Here is a 22,883-nt window from a genome sequence, read left to right on the forward strand (position 1 = left end):
TTAAAAGATGTCCAAGAATACTATTCTCCACAGACCTCCTTCCTAGTCGAGATTTCTCTCCTGTTTGCTAACTGCCACAGTGTATTTTTGCTGTAGAAAATGTTTCTGAAACAGTAACATAAATTGGCGGGTATAAAACCATGAAAGAAAGACATTAATAACAAGCAAGCTGTCTCTGTAATTTATGAAGAAACGTTAAAGTGTACTACATGCTAACAAGCAATAGAGTAATTCTTCTGATGCCCACGTAAATAAGTAACCATATCAGAAGAAATAAGGCTTTTTAGCAGCAGCAGTACTATGACGTACATATATTTCACGGTTGGCAATTAAATAGATATGGTAAGTCTCTACCCTTGCCACATAAAAAGACTTGCTGGCAGGGCTCTGCAGCAAGACTGTGTTTTCATTGGCCTAAACAACTACTGCTGTGGTTCTCAACCTGTGAATCTTAACCCCTTTGGTCTCAAATGACCCTTTCATAGGGTCATATTTGAGATATTTACAGTATAATTTGTAACAGTAGCAAAATTACATGTTATATAGTAGCAATGAAAATGAAGTTATAAAGTAACAATGAAGTAATTTTGTACTGCACCCTGAAGAGGTGTGTTAAAGGGTCATAGCATTAGGAAGATTGAGAACCAGTGGTCTAGGGCCTCTGTACACCACAGTCTGATGTTCTGTTTTAGAAACACCTGTTTGACCTGTCCTAGCTAATCAGTTCTGTTCTGGTTTCTTCTGGGATATGTATTGACAGAATCTGTGTGCACAGTTTCCTCTGAACCAAGAGTAAATGAGTTAGTTGCTTGTTTTACTTACTTGTGAACTGTATTTACATCCTTGTACAACATGAGACCTTGCTTAGATATTAGGAGGCATTAAACAAGGAAGATGTCAGGAATGCAAACAGTCCAAATGACCTGACCAGAAGTGTGTGGGAGGTGCTTTCATTTCTCCAACCCTCCACTGTACTGCCTTCTGTCTCTTTTCCACTGTCAGTCAATTAGCAGAGCAGGAGAGGCTAGGGCTACCATCCTTCCACATTTGCAACTTCCTGTCTATCACTACAAAGGTAGGAAGTAACCAGTGCTGGGTAGATCTAACAATGTGGGCGGAGCTAGCAAAGTGGGTGGTGCTAGTAGGATAGAGTCACACCTGCTCAGCAGATTTTCCTGAGAAGAGAGCGGTCTAAGTCCCATCCTTCCTTCCCAGCTTCCTTTTCTCTGCTAAGTGTATAGAGATGGTGCAATCGTGGCAAATTGAGAGGCAAGACTCTAATTGTGATTGTTGCTCTGTTATCCCATGGGAAAGCAGAAGACACTAGCTGGTCACTCTGGGGCTCCTTGTCTATGCTTGGTACAGGCTCCAAAGAAGGAGTTGCTGAGTCCTGTGGTAGATCCTCCAGGACATGCGTTACTCGTGGACAGTGTTCAAAGCTGTCAGCAGGTCTCGAGATCAGCAACAGAATGTGTAAATAGTGCAAGGAGTGCAGTGCTTGTCCTCCATGATAGAGGGGACACTGTTTCTTTGAATTTTAGATTCTTGACTCAAAGAATGAGACACAGGTTACCCCCTGCTGCAAGGGTGGCCCACCTGAAGGAATAATTTGTATATTTACAGTTCTCCTGTTAGGTAGACTCTGTATTTATTCCAAATGTTTATTGAAGTAATAAAATACAATTACATGATATTACTATAAGAAATTACTGTTCTTTGGAAAAAGCTAAAATAGTATACACAAAGTGGTTATTGGAGTGCCAATAAAAGCTTTAGAAACTGATTAAATATATTCATTGTAATACTTTCTAACTAGAATTTTTCTACTTAGATTAAATGATCATAACCAGAAAGCATATTGGTTCTGGAATTTCACATATTAAAAATGTAGTATCATCATAAAAAATAACACTATCTCCATGTCCCCCCAAGTTCATCATTGCCAGTAGATATTATTAAGATAGAGGTGTTAGGACAGATGGACTGTCCAGGACCTGAAGCATTGTAAAGCAGTGACTGGATCCGCTTGGCTTAGTACTTCCTTCCGTATGGTACTGACTATGTGGTGCCTGGACGTGTTCCAGCTGATCATGACACCAAGTGGTCAGACAAGCCACCACTTCCTTTGTTGAGTAGACTTGAGTCTGGCAGGCAGTCTGATTACACGCAAACATGAAGGTGACTTATCACCTATGTTGCCTCTCTGAACATAATCTAGACTGTATTTTCTGATATTTGGATAGTAAGTGCAGATATTCTTTACGGATCGTGGCATAAATTCCCTCTACTTCATCTGTCTAAGACCCCTACACTTGACTGCAAGCTTTTTCTTTATGATGCTTAGTAACGTATGTACTTGGAGCTCCTTTCCTATAGGAGGTCCCTGAAGCCTCCACGTAGAATCAACAATTCACAACATGGCTGAGCTGACTTCCGGCTCTCCTGAAATGGCACATGCTCTCCACCTTTCCAGTCACTGCCTCCCTGTGAAACGAAATGACCATACAAATTCCTGACCTGTACAATTCTCCTTTTAGGATCCGCCTACTTCTGTTTCCCTTGGACTGCGAATGGAAGAGATGATTTTCAACTTGGCAGACACACATCTATTTTTCAATGACCTAGAAGTAAGTCGGAATTGTTTTAGAACGTATCTGAAAATAAGTGATTGGTTCTGGAGAAATTATTGGATCTTGCTCTTTTAAAATATGTAATTAGAATATTGAGACAAAGTGCTTTTAGGGCAAGGGGCTTCCTCTTCATGCTATTTGAAGTTGGACCCTACATTATTAAAGTTTGATGACAAGATTCCTAAGTATCAAGCATGACTCTCGGAAGCTTTCTAAGTCTTGGTTTCATAAGCACCGTGGAGATGTGTGTCCTTAAACACTGGCAGGAGTTATGCGGTTGCCTGTATGGTCCCTACCGATCTCTTGCTGTGCTTTTCTGTCCGGTGGTGGATATTTGGACATTGCTTGCACCAGGCCCATGCTGTTTGGACTGCTAGGACATCTCATGTCTTAACTGCAGCTCATTTTATGGGGGGAATGTCTCTAAGCTGTCTGACTGACTGCGACTGACGGCGAGAGTTGAGATTGTAGTTAGTGGCCTTCCTAACAAAGAAGGGCATTGTTCTTACCTATCTCCACCACGGCAAAACATGACTGTAACCGCGCTGCCTGCTTCCTTCACGGACAGTTGTTTATTTAACTCTTACTGCTAAGCAAGCTTGTGGCAGGGCCGCCAACAGGCATTAATCATCAACTTGTTGCTTTGCTAGGTTCTGTAAACGTATGTTATTTCAGACAGGACAAGAATCTCAAAGATTCAAATAGAACTTTTACTGATCAAAGTTAATTGGCAGCAATTGGCCTTTAAATATTTCCTCATGTTTCCCTTCCCAAAATCAAGCAAAATGCACCTTATTTAGTAGAGGAGCCAAAATCACTTGGAAAAAGCCAGCATGCGACGGAACTTAAATGCGGTTTGTTCAACATCTGTCCTGTATTTTGATTTCTTTTCATCCGCACTGAAACAACTCACAGGCGAATTGGCAGCTTCCAGTGCAATAAAATGATTTAAATGTACTCGATTTTTTTCTCATTCCTTGGAGATATATTTATTTTTATATTTCAAAGTAAAATGCGATTTTTAATTTTCACATTCTTGACTGTTTGCTTTCCCCGAGGAAATGACATGGAAGCCTTAGTGATTTCTCGTGGGGGAAATTCCCTCAGAGTGGCAACTCCACAATTACCTTTATAAAGGCTTCATAATCAACACTTATTTTCAAAACCCGTTTTTGATTTGTGGGCATCTTGCACTTTGTGAGAGGGCAACACAAAAACTCCATATTTTACCAGCCGGTTAAAATTCTCTACCCGGATTTCCATCTCTCTCTGAGGACACTGGCGAGGCTGGCGTTTTTTTGCTAAATGGAACCTTGTCCCCCGTGCTCCTGCTCACTTCTGTCTGTGCAGCCATCAAGACAAGGCTTTGCTCTTGATTCAGAATTCTGCCCTGTTACAAGTGCCAAATGGTGCAGCAAAAACGAGGAGTTAAGCGAAGTAATAATTTATGATATGATTTATTATGGTTTTTATGAAAGCTTCCAAACTCAGTTTTGATTTAATACAGATTTTTTTTCTTTGTTTAATTTGCATTATTTCACTGAAGAACAGAGGGAGACTGAAATAGCACTCAAATATCTTTAAAGCGCACACTCGAAGTTCTAATTTAAGGATGTGGGTATTGAAAAACTTTCGCCTGTTCTTTGAAGCGTGTGGACTGCCAGGATCTGCTCTTGCGTGCGTGTTACTTCTTACTAGAGGAACAAGAGAGACTGAGCATGTAATTCAGCCACATACATAAAATGATAATGAAAATATTTCCCAGTTCCAGGCCTGGTGCAAGTAGCTTTCTCAGTTGTTTTATTCCACAATAATACGCAGCTGTGACAGATTCGTTAACCCCTCCATGGACATTATTTTCTCTAGATTTGTATATCATTTTAAAATAAGTTGGTTCGTACACTCACACAGTCTTAACTTTTACATTTTTTTTAACTCAGCAAACCTGGTACCAGTCACTGCAAACACAAATTTCTTTGACTAAAAGAAGTAAAAAATATTCCTTTGGCAAGACTCTTAAGAAAGCCAAAATGATCTTCTCAGGCAGCAGCAATGGGCAGTGCCTGATTTCACACACGTTGCAGTGTGTGGAGTGAGCAACGCCCACATTTTAATAGACACAATGACAGGACCATTTCCACATAGATGGTCTCTGACCATCTGTGACATGAGACTTTGAGGAGCTGGATAAGCCGTGGTCAGGCCTACAGCGTCATACCTGAACCCTGGTTACTGACAGTGCCTTTACTTCCTCTGACACCCGGGCTTTCCTCTAGCTGCCCTCTGCATGTTCAGCTCATAGTTGCTTAATAAGATGAAATATGGGAGGGGGCTTTCAGCCACATGGGTCGTACCTCAGAGTATGGGCACATGGTATCCACTAGGGTCTGATTTAAAAGACTTAGGGAATGACTTTTAAAGACATTCAGAAACACCATCGGGAGCTCTGAAAGGTAATGTACCTAATAACGCTGTTTAGTTCTGAAGTCTTGCCATCTCAGTGTCCTTTTTAGTTAAAATATCAAAATTCATGTTAATTCCACTGATGCATCAGGAAAATAAATTAGAAAGAAAAGTTTGGTGTCTTTGTATCGTTAAAAATGTCTGATGTTTTAAGGAACAAGAATGTGAGGGAGACCTAACTATCATTGGAAATAATACTTTCCCTGGCAGAAGCAGGCAGAAACACTAGTTACTAAGCATGCCTCTGACTTCTGATTCCTGACTGGACAGATGGCCATCTATCACTATACAGAAAGTCTCCACATGCAATCCGATGGCACATATATAGAAGCCATTTTGTTTGTAAATGACACTGGAACCAGAGCTTCTTTAGAATGTGTGACTTTCTAACAGTACAGAGAAAGTAGTTCTCTCTGTTGACTTTGTACTCAAAGACCCTCTGCAGACAGGTCCAATAGCAGCCATGTGGGATCCATGCTGCATCCTGTGAACTCATCTGCTGGAACTTCCTGCATTTAAAAGGGAACATTGGTGCAGATACTGATGTCTCAATAGAAACGAGGCATTGCAGTCCCTCCTGAGCTTTCTCTCGGTGCTGTGTAATATTCACTACCAGGGTCCGCCATGCCGATATGTGGCCTCCATCTGGCGTCTCTCAGGAGTAGGCAGGAACAGACTTCATGTGTTACCCCTAGAGAGATGAAGTCTAGGAGATGGAAACCTGTCCCGACATCTGGGAGCACAGCATATGAGGTCATTGCCTGCACTACTCATCAGCTCCCTAATGCGTTGTTCAGTTGGGTGTCCTGATTAGAATTTGTTGTTAATCTGACATAGGCCAGCTTTATCTGAGGAGAGGGAACCTAATTGAGAAAATTCCTCTGGGAGATTGGCCCTTGGGCAAGTCCATGGAGCATTTTCTTGATTAATAAGTGATATGGGAGAGTCCGGCTCATTGGAGATGGCGCCACCCCTGGGCAGGTGGTGCTGGGTAGAGCAGGTCTTGGATAGCAAGGCAGTGAGCAGCATCCCTCCATGGCCTCTGCTTCAGTTCCCTCAGTCAGGATAGAGTGTGATCTGAGAGTTGTGAGCTAAAGTAAATCCTCTCTCCCCCAAGATTCTTATGGCCATGGTGTCTATAACAGCAGTAGAAACCTGAGACAGATGTGGCGGTCCAGTTGATTTCTGCTGTACAGATACCTGGTACAAATACTTCGACTCCTGTCTAGGTCAGTTCGCCTGTGGTTTTTAAAAATACCTATACTTATAATCCTTGCTGGTACCCTGTTTCAAAAAATAAAGAACAGAGGCTCTGGCCTCACTATGGTCGGGTTTGATGAATCAGAGATCAATGTGAAGAACTTGTAGACAGTGCCCGATGACACCAGAGGGTACCAGGAGCTTTGTCTTGTAAAGATTCACATGTACCTTAGTTTAAGTCAGCCTTTAAATGGATAAGTTTAGAAAGATAAGTTTTATTCTTCTAAAGCTTGTGTTATTTGGCAACTATCTTAGTATATCTTATTTACACATTTATTTTTATTGGGAAAAGGATCTTTCTTCAAACTGTCCAGTCATGGCAGTATTGAGTGACTGCAAATGAAGCATGGATGGTACACTGGAGTGCGCCTCGAAAAGCGTGGACCGCTGAATTCAGAAGCTGACTTCTTTGAGTTTGAGAAATATAATTCACCTAGAAAATACTTTTCCCTATAAATAGACGCTCCGGTGCCCAGCAACAGCTTTGTGGGTGCTGGAAGCCTTGGGTTTTTTAGCAGCCAGAGAAAGGGCTTCTTGGGTACCGATGAAGAGGGCATGCAGAAATGAGCCAAGCTGGTTTCTGTGTTTAATTATTCTCATGAGCCCAAAGTAACTGAAGAAAAATGCGTGGGTCAGCCAATAGTTACATGCCAAACATAAATGTCCCGCTACATTGCATGCGCACACGTGCGCGCATGCACACACACACACACACACACACACACACACACACACACATTTTCAGCTCTGTACATAGCCTTTGGGGTCTGCAGATAAAATGTAAGGAACTACATTACTTTAACTCTGTTAACATCCTTCCTGGTAGCCAATGCACATGTTGATTATTAAGTTCTAGGTGGGGTAGTCCTTTAATCCCAGCACTCAGGAGACATAGGCAGGCAGATTTCTGACTTCAAGGCCAGCTTCATCCACAAAGCAAGTTCCAGGACAGTCATGGCTACACAGAAACCCTGTCTCAAACACAAACAAACAAACAAACAAACAAACAAACAAAAAGTAAGTTTTGTTAAGTTAAATTCATCTGCATTTTTAGAACAAAACATTTATTCTTGCTTCCTTCCCCAGCAAGAATACTTGGTTGGCCCATGTTTCTAGTTTAGGGTACTAGAAACCCTCTGTTTAGGGAAGGACAATTTTTATCAGCAACAGATGATTGTTAACACCGTAAATTATACTGAATTTGTTTTACCTGTATTACCTGTATGAACAACAAAGCTTTTACATTATCTGTTATTCTTACTAAAATGTTTATTGTTCTTATTTATTCCCAATTTCTCATAAGACTTTTATTTTATCTAAAATAGATGTATTCGAATGCTTTGATAATTTGATATCTGTCAAAAAGTTAAGAGTCAATCACTCTGTGATTGGGGTGAAGTCTTTATAATTGCACTGGGGAACCACTGGAGTCTTTTAAACATGGACTGGATGGAATAGCATCATACTTTAAAGAAAATGAGCCTCTCTATCAAGTGAAGAAAGAATGCCGAGTACAGCAGAACTAGTTCAAAATGTTGGCAGCCACAGGGTCACCAGAGCTAAGCCTGTCACAGTTCTGATCCCGTTGGGTGGCACAGGATTCACAGTGCATCTTGGTGGAAGTGGTGGTGTTGGTGCTAGTGGAGAGGGGACAGAGTCTCTAAGGACTGCTTTGTTTGTTTGTTTTCTTTTAACCTGAGTCTTAAAAGTGTGGATCCATATCTGAGAAAGAGGAAGAGGAAGAGTAGGTCTGCATGGCGGGAGGTGTGCATGGGGTGGGGAGTCATGTCTTCTGCAATGAGCACAGGAAGTTTAATTATCCAGAAATGGCAGAGAAACATGCGGGTTTAGATGTCAGCAGAGAGAGGCAAATTTGAAAGTATAGTTTGAGAAATGATAAAAATCATGAGGACCAGGTGATATATCCCATGGTGGGGTGGAGTGTAAATTGAGAAAGAAGCCAAAGACTGAGTTTTAGGCACTCTGCCAGCTAGGAACAGGAGCTCCAAAGAAAATTGAAAGGACCAGCCAGTGAGGCAGGCAGGAACATACGACCTGTACAAAAGACCTGTGGAATCAGCATTCAAGAACTTTCCAGAATAGGGGGTGTTCCTGTGTTGTATGCTGCCTGGGATATAAGATGAACAGAGTGGTCCTGGTGCGACTGGGAAGTTGGCTGCTGGGAGATCTGATAAGGTGCATTTCAGTGAGCAGGAAGACAGGAGCCTGACCTGAAAGAGACAGAAGAGAAAGATAAGAAGGCTGAGAGTTTCCATGGAAACAAGATGTGGACATGGTAGAATGTGTGTGGGGGTGGGGGTGGGGGGTAATAGCATCAAGAGATGCCCGCTTAGGGTTTTTGCTCTTCAGTGCATTTATGTGCTTTGCTTGTTAGTGCATTGCTATGCATGTGTGTGCATATGAACGTGAAGACCAGAGCTGATACAAGACTCTGCTTCAGTCATTCTCTTTCTTACGTACTGGGGCAAGGTCTCTCACTCTTCAGTTCAACTAATTGAGGCAGCAAACCTTCCAAGGGTGGTTCTTCCTCAGCCTCTCACATCCTTGGGTTCTAGGTGAACTGTCCTGCTCAGCATCTACATGGGTGCCGAGGGCCTGCCTCCAGTTCTCACAGCTGTGTGCCAAGTGCTTTTACCCACTGAGCCACTTCCCTATCCTCCAACCGAGGTGTTAAATGTAAGATAGTTAGGAACACACTGTGTGCTCCGAGGAATGATTCAGAAGAAAGGAAAGCCACAGTACAGAGCAAGGAAGCAGAGGAATATGGCCTGAACAAAGACCCGGGCTGATCATAGGGAAGGGACGGTTTAATTCCCGCAGATAAAGCTGGGGCAGGGCTTGGCAGAGGTAGGAGGAGATCTTTCTTGCTACAGAAGTTCTTAGTGATTTTTACTTCTGTGGCCTTCTATGTCCTTCTCTATAATTCAGTCGGAAGTCCCTTGAGGCCAGAGATGATTGACTGTCCACTTGAACTCTGAGCTACTTACACAAAATTCATTACATAGAAGGCTTTCTTTATATTCCTTGTCCATTTGTTTCAAATTGGTTTAGAGTGAGGTCTAGTCATGTCTGTGTGGTACGAGGAACTCGTGGTGCCAGGTATGTTAGCCAAGCACTCTACAGTTTAACCACACCCTCAGTCCAGCACCTCTGTTTTTACAATCTGAAAATCTGAATTTGAAAAGCAAATGTAGGTTCATCACTATCTTAAAAATAGTTAAAATCTTAAACTTTGAAATTATCCTTTTAAAAGTCATACCACAAAACTTCACTGTCAGAACGATTTATTTAGAAAGAGCTATGACATGAAATGATAATTACCATGGTTCTAGTTTAGGGCTTAAGAAATTAAGGTATGCATATAAAAATAAAAGGATTTCATTCATTAAAATATGAAAAGTAATAATTTCTGTAACAACCGATTTGTTTCTGGATAATGGAATGACAGATTATTTGCTTTGTAAATTGTTATTTTCTGTAGTTAATATTTTTTATTGACACGGTGGTACCAATTAATAGAACCCACTAGATAGTTCCACAGATACACACAGCACACATTGAAGATATTATTCCTGATTAGATACCACCTTCTCCCCCAACACTGCAGGATTTATTATGAAATTCCTCCCTTTCCTTGCTACATCCTGTATGTTTTCCTTTCTCTTGAATCATTTCCACGAATACACAAGTGAATATAGTCATAATGCTACTCTCCTTTACTCAAAGCCCTAATGTCATGTGGCTAACTTGGTTAGTTTTAGAGATATGGAGCTTGAATTTATCCATCCTGTACCTACCCTTCCCAGATGTCAGACTGGGTGGTGATACACTTCTCAGGGTTCCCATGAGCGCTGTATGAGTTAACTAACACCTGCGAATCACATACAGTGGGCCTTGGCACATAGGGAACACTGAGGCGGTCATAGATGCTATTGCTGTCTATTGCTTTTTTTCCATGAAGAACACTGTTAAGGCTGAGTTAATGAAGTGTGTGGACCATATATGTTTTGTTGTCCAAAAAGCTCATAGAGAATTTCAAAGAAACCAACCAAAACCATTACCAATGGTTAGTATGCAAGTACTACTTATTCTAGGTACACCACTGAGTCCTTCTCTTGCTCCAGCCACATGTCCTCCTAGTCATGACTTGCATGAGGGTTGGTGGTGTACTTCTGGCCTCTGCACCTGGATTTCATCACCATGATGAAGAGCTTGTCTTCATGGCCAAGACTGTGACTCTTTGTTTCGGCTGACAAGTTTAATGTGTTGTCTTCAGAATTCATGTCTTGAAGGATGGCTTTTGGAACTTGCTGGAAGGGCTACAGCAGGTGCAAGGGCCTTGTGGTCTGAAGTTAGTCAGGCAGAGAGCCCTCCCAGTGGATAGCACCAGCACAGCAGGTCTAGTGGGCTGATTGGCTCAAGTTTCTGATGAGATGGGCAGGAGGGCATGAGACTTCTGGGAATGCTTTCTCAGGTAATCAAAGGACATGGATTGATTCTCCATCAAAACCAGGAATGCAACTTTTGCAGTATCTGCAGATTACATATATGGATGATGGCAGTGGGGTGGATTACATATGCAGATGACTGGAGTGGGGTAGATTACCACTTGGTGAGGTAAATGGAAAGCTGAAGTGAGATCTAGGGGATTTTTCAAATCGCCTTGCACCGGACTTGTACACATCTGTCCCTGAACCTGGCACATCATCTTGAGCACAGTATGAAGTGAATGAATGGCCTCTCAGTGCTGCCACAAAGTGACTTAGGAAAGAACCCCAGTGTTGGATTCTGCTCCTTCCCAAATGGCTTTGAAAGCTATGCTTGTTTCTCATTGTCTTTCAAATCTCTAAACCAAAGTTACTCAGGCAATCTCATGTCTATTTTGAAATTACTGGGAGGCAGCTCAGAGGACAGACACATGCGCATTCTCATTGTTGGATACAGAGAAACGCCATTTTAGCAGCTTCTGCAAAGTGATAAAGACTTACTTCACTTTGACTGGTCTTTGCTCCGTTCTGAATATCAGTGGGGCATTGAAGAAATCCAATATACAGAATAACGGACATTTTTCACTCTGTACTGCTCTCATTGGTAGAATAAAATATCTAATAAAAGCAATGGAAAGGAGCTTGCTTCCTTTAGCTCACGGTTGACCTTTGCAGGACGGTGCAGCATTAGCACAGGAGCTTGAGATGCTGGTCACACTGCATCGGCCAACAGAAAGCAAAGGGAAAAGAAAGCTGGTGCTTAGCTTGCTTCTCTATATTCTGTCCAGGATAAGTCCATGGAAAGATGTCACCCACATATAGGGTCTTTTCACCTCAGGCACCCAAGCTACAACTCTTCCATAGAGCTGCTCAGAAGTGTGTCTCCTAGGTGATTCTCAGCCCTGTCAAGCTGAAACGAACCAGCACATGTATGAGTACCATTTCAAGAGCTGGGATGAGACAGCACAGGCACCACCATGTCATGTCTGGCCTAAAGAAGCCCACGGGCTGGGTGAAGACAGAGGGGAAAGGGACCTATTGCATGTGGTGGTGACAATGGAGAAGGCAATGTGTGGGAGCCGGTGGGGTCCAGTCTAGGGGTAAAGCTGAGAGGGAAGGAGACGTGACCTCTCTAGGAAGTGACACAGCATGATGGCATCGGTTTGGGGATCCGAATTTGAGTGGGTACAGAGCACAGAGGACCCCTAGGAGGTCAGAGCATGGTAAAGAAGAGAAGGTTTTAGGCAGGGCTTTTGGAAAGCAGATTTCATGTGAGCCAAGAGTGCTTATTATAGAACTTTCCATACATGTGGAGGTAAATTGTATGGCAGAGGGATCTGCAACCTAAGTGGGAAATCACCTGGTTTACCTCAGGGGGAAGAGAAAGCAAAGGAAGCTGGAGAGCTGTTCTAAAGTCAGCTATAGCATCTATAGGTTTATATGGCCTAGTGGGTAGGAATCCTAACTTCTAGCCTGACCAAGCCATGACATAGACCTCAAAAGTAGGAGCTAGCCTTGGAAGGAAGAGCCTGCATTGGAGTTAGAAGCATTGGATGTGCAAGATGTTCCTGACATGTGCAGTAAGCCAGAAACCACAGAGATCTAAAGCTTAGCAGAGAATACCAAGCAGGAAGCATGTCTCAAAAGCAGCAGAGTGGAGGGGAAAGGAGTTACCTCAGCAGAAGCTGCCTGTCCACAATGGTAGTTTGGCAACATTCAGAAAATTCCTGGTTCAGGAAATTCAATGACTCAGTAAGACACTCTAATCAATTAGTCTCGATTAGTCTACGAGACTGTAGCTAACCTTCAGTGAGAGTCTAGTCCTAGCCCATGCTTATGCTTCTGTCATGCAGGGCCACGGAAGCTAGAGTGAACAGTCTGAAGATACAGAGTGTGCCAGAGAGGTACAGCCAGGTGTAGCACTGCATCCCCACAGTGTGGCAGTCCCACTGTGTGTCACCTTCACACCAGGCTGACAAGAGTCAAGGGCAGCAGGGATGGATTGCAGTTAGGCAGTCCTGGCTGGGTTGCTGACACACAGAAGTGCTCTTGTCGTTGAGCGTCCTTCTTGAGGACAAGAATGACTTTTCAGTAGTGGGCTCCTCCAAGACAGTTTGTTTCAAAATTGTTGCCTGTCTCCAGCTTCTAGTTTCAACCTTTCATTCTGACAGGTGCTGAATCACCATCAGGGGAGAGCACTAGAACTTTGGAAAACCAAAGTGAACTCTTATGCCCTAGGGAGTTGGCATAACAGAAAAAGGAATTTCTCTCTCCCCCTCCCCCTCCCCCTCCCTCTCCCCTTCCCTCCCCCTCCCCCCTCCCTCTCCCCCCCCTCTCCTTTTTCTTCTTTGATATTGAACAGCACAAGAGAAGGCCCGTACCTCCATCTTCCCACAAATGTGTTTCGGCTCCATCCCTGAGGGCTTCTCCCATTTCGGTGTGTCTACAATGGAGCCTCTATGTGTGCCTCACTCAGTATTCCGAGGGTGCCTCCAACAGCACTTTCTAAATACTCAGTTCTTCTCCCTGGTCATTCTCAGCTCCTCTCCTGTAAGCAGCTGGACAGCTAGGTCCGCGAGTGGGGATGTTGCTTTTGAGTAATGTCCTTTTGCCAACTCCTCCTGCCTCTTTGGTGTAAGTGACCAAGAATTACCTTCTGGGGGGTGGGGTGGGGGTATTTCCACAAAGTTAAAGGAAACAGATGTCTAAGACACCATCCCTTTTAGAGATTTAAGCCTCTATTAGTGCAGTCCTACTGGACTTGAAGATGAAGTGTTTCTTTAAACAAAAAAAGTAAAGGTAGCTTAGAAAACTAATCACCAAAGACAGCGAGTTAGCATGTATGAAGAACATGCCAGGATCTCAGGGGATAGAAATTATTTTAGTGTATTGACTGGAGGCGACCTTCCAGTGCATGATATGTTATTTAAATTACAGGGAATTAAGGTGAATAACTCACACTCACAATCATATTCCCGTCAACGGCTTAAGCCCAAGCTCTCCTCTGAAAGTGGCAAGGCCTGCTGGAAACCGTCAAGGCACACTTTGCAAAAACTCGGGGAAGACGTTAAAGTTTTATGTGGGTTGAAATAAGAAACAAATTAACTCTGTGGCAGCACCTTTAGGGAAACGGATAGTCCGTTACCTTGTGGTAGGGTTGGAGCTGAGAGTGCAAATAAAGGCCTTAGAGGGACAAGAGGAACAGTAACTACTTACCACTCGGGCTCGGTGGGAAGAGCAATAGTGAAAGGTGGGAGCACTAGAAGTGAGTGTGGCAAGCCAGCGATATACAGTGAGCAGAGCTGGAGAGCCAGACAGTTATTATCAGTTAGAATCCTTTCAGAGGATGCAGCGGAATGAAGGTTGAATATCTGCCTAGCTTGGGAACCATAGTGAATTGCAGTCACTGTCTATGCCAGCCTTCATGGAGCAGCACCTGTGGACCAAGGGTTATCTTCAGTACTCAAAATAGAATTAGGAGGAATGGACTTTAGCCATGCTGCTAAAGTTAACAGTCCAGGAAAATGCTGTCAGCCATTGCTTGGCTTAAAAAGTACAAAACATGCACCAAATGAAATGTTACACAGTCTTTCAAAATAAAATGTGGGCATAGTAGACACGCTGCAATCCCAGCACTCAGGAGGAAGAGGCAGGGGGATTGAGAGTTCTAGGCTAGTCTGGACTATTAGAGACAGCATGTCTCAAAAACAAACAAACAAACAAAAAACAAGCAAACAAACAAACAACAACAAAAACCACCACAGTGATAGAAATCATCATGATAGCTCAGTAGTAGGTCATTTGTCTAATACACACAAGGCTCTGAGTTCAATCTCTTGCACATGTATGTGTGTACACACACCTGTGCATACACACACATCATGCACATACATGCACACATGTGTGCATACACATACAAGAGAGAGATAAAGGCAGAAGAACCGAGATACAGACCAAGAGTAACATAGCTGATTGATTATTTTTACAGGTTTGTCACATATTGTTGAATGAGAGAAAAAATCATCCTAATCTGGACTTGTTGCCCATGTCTCTCCCCTATGAAAATGTAAGCTTCTCAGCACCATTGAGCAACTTGGAATCAGTGAATTAGTGGGAGGCTACAGCAAGGATGAGAGATGCTTCTCTGTCATCATTTCCGACATGCCGAGGAGGAGTCAGTCTCTTTAATCATTTTCCATGAATTTTTTTGTGTGGGATTATATCATCTTCCAATCAGACGATAGTCTTACTTTTACAAACATTTTTATACTAATGGTGCCACACAGTGATGATATCAATTTGCTTGTGATTAGGTCTTCTCTCCTGATGAGACCACCTGAAAGGCTATGTTCAATGGTAGCCACGTGCTTGGTCCAGTGGTAAGAAATATATATAGAGAAAGAATATATAAAAGCAATGGTGTGTTCCCCCGCAGAAATTATTATGTGGCATGGCACCCAAAGCTGTCCTCAGAGGACTCCATGTTGTTGTCTGTTAGATGCAGTTTTAGGAAGGCCAGAAAGAGTTCTTCACAGGGTCTTGCCTGTAGCACGGGATCAACGATGGCAGAGCTACTGTTCCTCAAAGGAGTTATGCAGAGGACATCGGAGGACTTGCAGAAAGAAAGAAAGCAGTAGAAGCTTAGTCTGGAAGTGAGAGAATGGAGAAAGAGAACATTGCAACAAGCTGTGGGCAAAGCTATCATTAGGGAAGGAGGGACTGACAGTTCCTGCAGGAGTGGGCTACTCCTTATCGCACAGAAGGGAGGAGGTTGTGCTGGGAAGCTTTGGGTCATTGCAGGGTCCCTCAAAGGTCTGTCTGCACAGGATTGCACTAGCCATTCCTAATGTAATGTTTCTGATGTCTCACCAGTTAAGTGAGACAGGAGATGTATATAGCATTGCTTCCCTAACCCCCAGAAGTTGTAGCATAGAATAGCAGGGATATGTGAGTATTCTGGTATCTTCCCTGAGAGAAAAATAGTGGCAACCCCTTGCACCCATTCTCTTCAGCTATCCTCCATGTTAGAAAGCTGGAGCATCAAGGGTAGCATGGCACTCGCTTTTGTGACTTCGTGGCCAGGATATAAATAGGTCCCTTTAGACATTGTTAATAGCATGCAGGACTATTAATTAATAAGAGAATTCTGCTCTCTATATATGTAAGTGCTACTGCCATGGTTCATAGAGAATATGTAACAAAGTCATGCTTTATTGATATATAATACAGTATCTTTCCCTAACAACACAAGCACCTGAACATATCTGTGGCTCTAATCCTAGAGAAAGAGATTTATAGATCGTGGAAATATGGCTGTGAACAAAATTTGCCTCAGTTTTCCTTTCAGGCTGTCAGTAGTTTTGGAGCTCACTGGGCTCCTCATACTACCGAAATACATCTGGTAGGAGGGCTCTCACCAAGCCCGACAGGAGCTCGACTCCTTTACTCTCCTCTAAAGACTGTCTTCTAACAGAAGGCTCAGGCGGGCTGGTTTGGGGCGGTGGGTCTCCAAGCCCACTCTACTTGGAAGAGAATGTATTTTATGACAATCCCCTCAGAGGGCCTCCTGCCCTCAGGGCCCACTGATGGGAGGTGATGACGGCCCCTTCCTGAAACTCACAGAGAACCTTTTCCCCTTTCAAGTGCCTGTGTCCGGTTCCACATGTTTTTCTTTCTGGAGTCAGTAATAATTCCACATCAGAGAGCCCTGGTTTAGGACTAGTGTAGAAACTGGTCAGCTGAGGCTACCCTGACGAGAGCCTGTTTATTCTGAGCCACATAGTCCTTTAGACACAAGTGAGTATTTCTTCCCATTGTAAGATTCTCGGGCTGGCTAAGCTAACTGAGGTTGACAAACTGGCTTCTTTGAAACTTTCAAACTTGAAAATTTAGCCCCACCCAACAACAAAAGAGGAAACTTACATGAGAATATTTCTTTAATAGTTGTATTGACACAGTTTTCAGCTAAAGGTGAATCTGAAGGCATAAATAGTGAAAGAGTGGACTCGAATCTGTTGCAAAGAGCTAGAAAGCGTTTGCAAACTCACCGAGGGAAAGAGAACACCGTCTCTAAGGTATCACCCATTGTAGTTCGCAGCTTACCATTTGAGGTACAAACGCAGCAAACGAACTCCTTGTAAATTAAAGTGTGCCATAAAACACTTTGTAGATATATTCATATGGGACTCCTTTTCCTCAGGTGGCAACAGGGGTAAAAAGAAAGTGACTATGGAGGGGGATAAAAGGCCTCCTGGGCTGGGTGTTTTTGCAGACTCTGCCAGCAAGGCTGCAGCGTAAAGAATGGCTCTTATGAGAAAGTGATTATTCACAGCAAGCCTTGAGTCCGTGTCACAGTGAAAAATTCCTCCCTAGTACATACTCTCAGCAGGAATAATAGATCTAAAAGAAAGGAAACAAGACTTACAAAGAACACTGTCTGCTGCCAGTGACAAATTATGTGTGCAAAACTGATGGTCAAGTCCATTGAAAATGGAGAAATTGGTTTAGCAGTAAATCAAAGCTCACGCTGGAGAGTGGCCTGCCAGTTGACTTAACCAGTGGGGTTTTCAGTAAATGTGCACTGAGTTCTCTTGTCGAGTGGTGTGGATAACACTTATTCTGTATTTCAGCTTGGTGCCTTAGCCTTCGATCACCACGCTCTAAGTTACATAAGATAATGTAAAATGCACGCAATAACTCATGACAAAATTGCATATTATAGACTCAGACACTAACATGTCACCCTGTGCTGTAAACGCCATAGCCTTTCATAGTAACGGAATAATAAAAGAAGCTGTACATGGTCAGCAGCCATTACATACAAGATCAGTGCCAAAGCATAGATACACAAAACTCCTTTTGTTGTTGTTCAAAACAGCTTGATCCAAAAAGGTTGTATAGCCGGCAGCACTACACAAACTTAGCATGTGTGAAGTCCCCCTAAGTTAAAGATGGATGCTGTACCCATCTGTAAACCTTTATTGAACTTTTAAGGAAAAATATTTTATGTATTGCTATCATTAGATTAAGTGTAGCTATATCATAACTGTTAGATTAATCCATTAACATTAGGCACACGGCATGGGAACATTTTAAATAAGCCCACTTTGCCTTAAAAGTTTATTTTCAGTTCTTTCTGGCTTATATTAAGTAAGACTTTTCACCCTAAGGTTGTGAGTGTGGATAAAGACAGATAGATTTAATATAATCATGTGGTAAAGGAGGTATTCATGGTGAGAAGCAAGTCCAGGCCAAGAGAGACTTACACGTATTTAGTAAGACTGTTCCTCCAAGAAGTCACGATCTTCATGAAATCCCTCTGCGACTAGAAAAGTCACATGCTGACGTATTATTAAATTGACATCCTATTTTAATTAACAAAATTTTAAGGGATTAATAAACAAATCAAATTTTGAAATGTTTTCCTTCTTCTAGTTATTAATAAGTATGGCAGGGCTGGCAGGCTTTTTTTTAAATATTTTAATGATCATAAATATATATCCCAATTATATCATATACCCAGCATAGAGTTTAAATGCTTCAATCTATCTCTTGCCATAATATGCCATCTGTAGGCACTTTCAGTGAGTACTGTAATCTCTGTGTATTTTATGGCTATTAATACAAGCACATTTGGAACAAAATAGCAAACAGCTTACCTTCGTTAAAGCTGCTATAAATCAAGTCTTGGATTTCTAACCCAAGAATCTAGTTCTTCCTCCTAATACAAACATAAACACAGCAAAATTCCCAGCTCACTTAGGTAAGCCCCGAAGCAAAGGGCAGGCACAAATGTAGCCAAAAGCTGTTTCAGGAATGAGAGACAATAAGAAACAGAATGTGTATCTTTCTACAAACTCAATAATGGATACTGTAGCTGCTCTTGCCAGCCTCTGAGATTTGAAGTCTGTCTGCTTTCTCATTGGCTAGCACACTTGTGTCATCATAATTCTACCAAATCAGATCATTGAAATCGAAATAGTGACTTAACATATGCATCGAGGCCCATGGTATACTGGGTGAATAATTTAGAACAGGAATTTAAAGATCTATATTTTCTGGGTTTCTTTTAACTCTGTGTCTTATATGTCCACAAATTCTCCAACAGGGGGCTAAATTTCAAAAGTCCCTTGTTCTTCAATGCCACTCCCTTATCAGCAGGCAACATGCAAGTGAGTATCACTTGCATGTCCGAGGTAGATGCTAGGTAGGTCCTTGCTAACCAGTGCCAATGTGAAAGGGCTGTTGATCTCATGTCCACTCTGTCACTAGGGGTTGGGCTTGTTCTATGTGATGCCAAGGGAGTGCAAGTCACACGTCTGGAAAGCCATTGATGTTGCATTAGCATCTGTAAATATTCACCACTCAACTGAGCACACTCTTTTTATAGACAGAAGAAGGCAAATGAGAAGTTGGTTCGCCTAACTCCTAGAGTGTTGGAACTCAACGAGTTCTGAGATAATTAGAAGCAGGGTCCTTCACCTCTTTCATCTGTGGGCTTCTCTCGGGACTACCTTGCTGAGACCTTCTGAATCAGAGATGGTCTTGGGAGAGCAGACGTCTGTGGTCCTCATCTTACTGTGTTTTTCCAAAGAAATTATCAAAATATCCAAGCACTTAGAAGTTATTGCCAAAAGTCACCATAGAAGAATCACTCCCTCCAAACTTGTCACTCTCATACTGCCAACATGGGTCAGCCTGAAAGCCCATCTCCGTGATTCAGGCTTCCTGTGAAGCTGGCGTTAGCAGGTCTGCAGGGGAAACTTGTTTTGTGGGGTTGTTGGTTTGGTTGCTTTGAGGCTAGGTACTATTGACAATTTGTGAAAATGCAGCTCGATGACCATAGGTGTGGCTCATCTCTAAGGTATTGCACTATATGTGGATTTTCATATTAAGAAATATAAGGAATATTTTTAGCAACTTGGAGATGTCAAAGGTCTCAAGCAAGTAGTCCATATTGTTCCATAGTGAGTTTATCTCTCTGAATATAACTGTTCAGAGGCAGATAAGAAAGGGACACAGAGGCCAGGGACTGATTCCTCAGCCCTGGCCATTTCTAGCTAGTCTCAGAAGGGGTTGCTGGTGTCAAGACATGGGACCACCAAGATGGCTCAGCAGTTAAGAACACCTGTTGCTCTCGAAGAGAATGCTGACCTGGTTCTCAGAACCCACATAGCAGCATGCAGCCATCTGTAATTTTAGTTCTAGAGGATCTGAGGCCTTCCTCTGACCTTTGTAGACACGAGGCACACTCATGGTGCCCATACAACTATATAGAGAAGATGGAAACATAAAAGTAGAATAAATAAATATTTTATTTAAAAGGGGGCAGTAACAATAGGTAGCCATCCAATGACTTCCTCCATTTTAAATCCAGACAGGAAGGTATTGAAACAATTGGACGGCAAGACAGTTGTCTGTTTTCTCATGGTAAATTTGGAACACTGACAAATGCAATTGGGTCATAAGAATGTGGGCAGGGTAACAACTTCTCTGAAGACATGCTTCTACCATTCATGTATCATTGCCTTTTATAACTGCATCAGCGTCCAATTAGAGCCTCAGTTTATTCAAGGGCTTCAGTTTACTGCAAGTTTGTGTTTCCAGGTTCACGTTCAGAGGTAGAGAGCATCAGTGTGCAGCCAGTGACATCATTTCACTTGGCACTGAGAATAAGGCCCATTGTAACTGTCTTCATTCTCTTTATTAATTTTCCTAAACTAGCTTGAATCGTTTGGTGTATTTTTACATAATTATGGTACAAGCAAAAGGCTTGGGGGAAAAGAACCACCACTACAGTATCAAAGCAGAATAAATATTTGCAGAAAAATTCTGCCATAAGTTAATATTTTGCATATGAGGCCCTGTACAAAATCTGAGTTATTCCCAGGTCTTGATCCAAAAGAACAAGGCTGTGGCCCACCCTTAGACACCCGGAGATGATGACAGATCAGAAAAAGGTCAGTTGGAGATGCCATGCCAAGAATAAGACAGAAGGAACCAAAAAGGCAGAAAAACAGTGGAGCAAAGTCCTAAAAGCAAAGACCCGCCTGTGCCAACTGCCTGCACCTGAGCTGTGTCCTGCGGCCTGGTATGTTGGCTTGTTCCCCAGCTGTCCATGTGAACGTTTTACAACCTGGCTCTAGGAATGTTCAAGGGCTACAGCCTGAGGACCTGATCAATGCCTGCAGCTTGCTTATTTTATGTCTTTTAGTCCTCTGTGAATCACAGCGAAAGAAAGCAGAGAGAGGATGGAGAAACTTGGGTTCTTTGATTGTTAGTGTTTTCTGAAAGACAAGTCAGGTTAGTTAAGAATCGGTCACCCATCCCCTCAGACAGCTGCTCCCTGCCCCAGCTCAGCCCCTGCTGTTGGGATGGTAGCTGAACCTATACTCTTGGCCTTCCTCTTTCTCCTGTTCACCGTGTGCTGGTTATCAATGAAACATGCTAAAACCACATACCCACCACATATAATCATGTTCTATCTACTTTGTCACCTGCCAACAACACAGTAACTTGTGTGTGACGGAGTCTCCTTCCAGACCATGGCCCTCTGACCTGCCAGACATTCAAGGCCCTGGGGGTGACATAGAGGGTTGGAGGTTGTGCTGAGTGATGGAAGGCCAGAAGAAGTAAACACAGTCACACACACCCTTGGCCTACTTGCTGCAGGTGCTAGAGGACACACTTCCCAGGTAGTGTCCCCTAAGCTTCAAGCAACTGACAAAACCCACAAAGAACTCTGAGCCCAAGTGACAATGGTGGTCAGATGTCTGTGTCTTATGAACTTGAGAGAACATAGAAAGAGGCCATGGAAGTCCTGCTGCTCTGAACTTTTCATCTTCATTTCTCCTCTATAAATTAGAGCATTAAATGCCCTTGAACTTTCTCCCACAAACTCATGAAAATACCTTTCCTGCCTCTTCAGAAGCACAAGTAATGAATGCAACACATCCTTTATCAAAAATATGTGGAACCCAAGGCATTCGGTGACCTTTAATTTTTTTCAAAGTTTTGGAATATTTGCATGTACGCAGTAAGACAACTTGGGAATGATCCATGTTTAAACAGAAAACGTACTAATGTTTTACATACACCTGTCATACCTAGTCCAAAGGCAATATTATACATTATTTTAAGTTCATCTGTTGACTTGCGGACTCATTGCCTGAGGAGTATATAGAACGTTCCATGTGTGGCTTCTTGGCTCAAAGAGGCTAAGATTGGGGAACAATTTGAATTTGGGGTTTGGGGATCAGAGATGATAGGCCTGCTGAGGGATTGGCTCCTAATGAAGTGATCTCCCATTATTGGAGGGGTCTGCAAGGTATACAAAATGCCAATGCAGAATACTTTCATAACCGAGTTTGGAGGAGTGGTCAGCCCTGCTGCATCAGCACTTCTGGAAAGCAAGGAACCAACCCCAGCACAGGAAGTGGCTACGCTTTAGCGATATTCAAATACAATAATTACTAATAAAGTTTTCTCAGCAAAAGATAATCCTAGCTTTGCAATGACCCCTATTCCTCCTTGGGGTTGTTTGTGCTATTTGCTTCCATAGATAACTGATCAAATTTAACTGTTAGTTATTGGCTATTGAGACGCCTCAGGAGGTAAAGGACTTGCTGCCACCAAACCTGGTGACCCGCGTGTGACCCCTGGTGCTGCATGATGGAAGGACAGAACAGACTCTAACAAGTTGTCTTTTCCCCTTACACAGATTCCGTGTCACTCATGTGCCTGCACACGCGCGCGCGCGCACACACACACACACACACAGTAAAAACTCAATACAATTCTGTCTTCTGTTACTATCACATTGTTTTTCCTTTATTCAAAGCTTCTGGCTTAAAAGCCCTTACTCTCCATAGCTCTTCCCTTTACATAGCCTCTATTTCCAACTCTATATCAATTGCGATGTGTGAGGTTTGGAGACCCTGAGAAACAGTCTTTTCTCTGTCTTGGCTGCTGGCTTACTTCATGTCTCTGAAGGGGGTCTGTTGTCATTTTGAGAAAGAAAATG

The 22,883-nt window shown here is 42.7% G+C and overlaps 1 protein-coding gene across 34 annotated transcripts in view; it reads left to right on the forward strand.

Annotated features, from left to right (window-relative positions):
* Eya1 (EYA transcriptional coactivator and phosphatase 1) overlaps positions 1 to 22,883 on the forward strand; it is a 308,446-nt gene that overhangs the window by 262,464 nt on the left and 23,099 nt on the right. For all 34 annotated transcript variants that reach the window (XM_087550792.1, XM_087550793.1, XM_087550794.1 and 31 more), the window contains 1 exon segment: positions 2,538 to 2,627. In XM_087550792.1, coding sequence (XP_087406918.1) covers positions 2,538 to 2,627 — 90 coding nt within the window.

This window comes from Rattus norvegicus, chromosome 5 (genome assembly GCF_021556685.1).
Source record: "Rattus norvegicus strain SHRSP/BbbUtx chromosome 5, alternate assembly SHRSP_T2T, whole genome shotgun sequence".
NCBI classification, from domain to species: domain Eukaryota; kingdom Metazoa; phylum Chordata; class Mammalia; order Rodentia; family Muridae; genus Rattus; species Rattus norvegicus.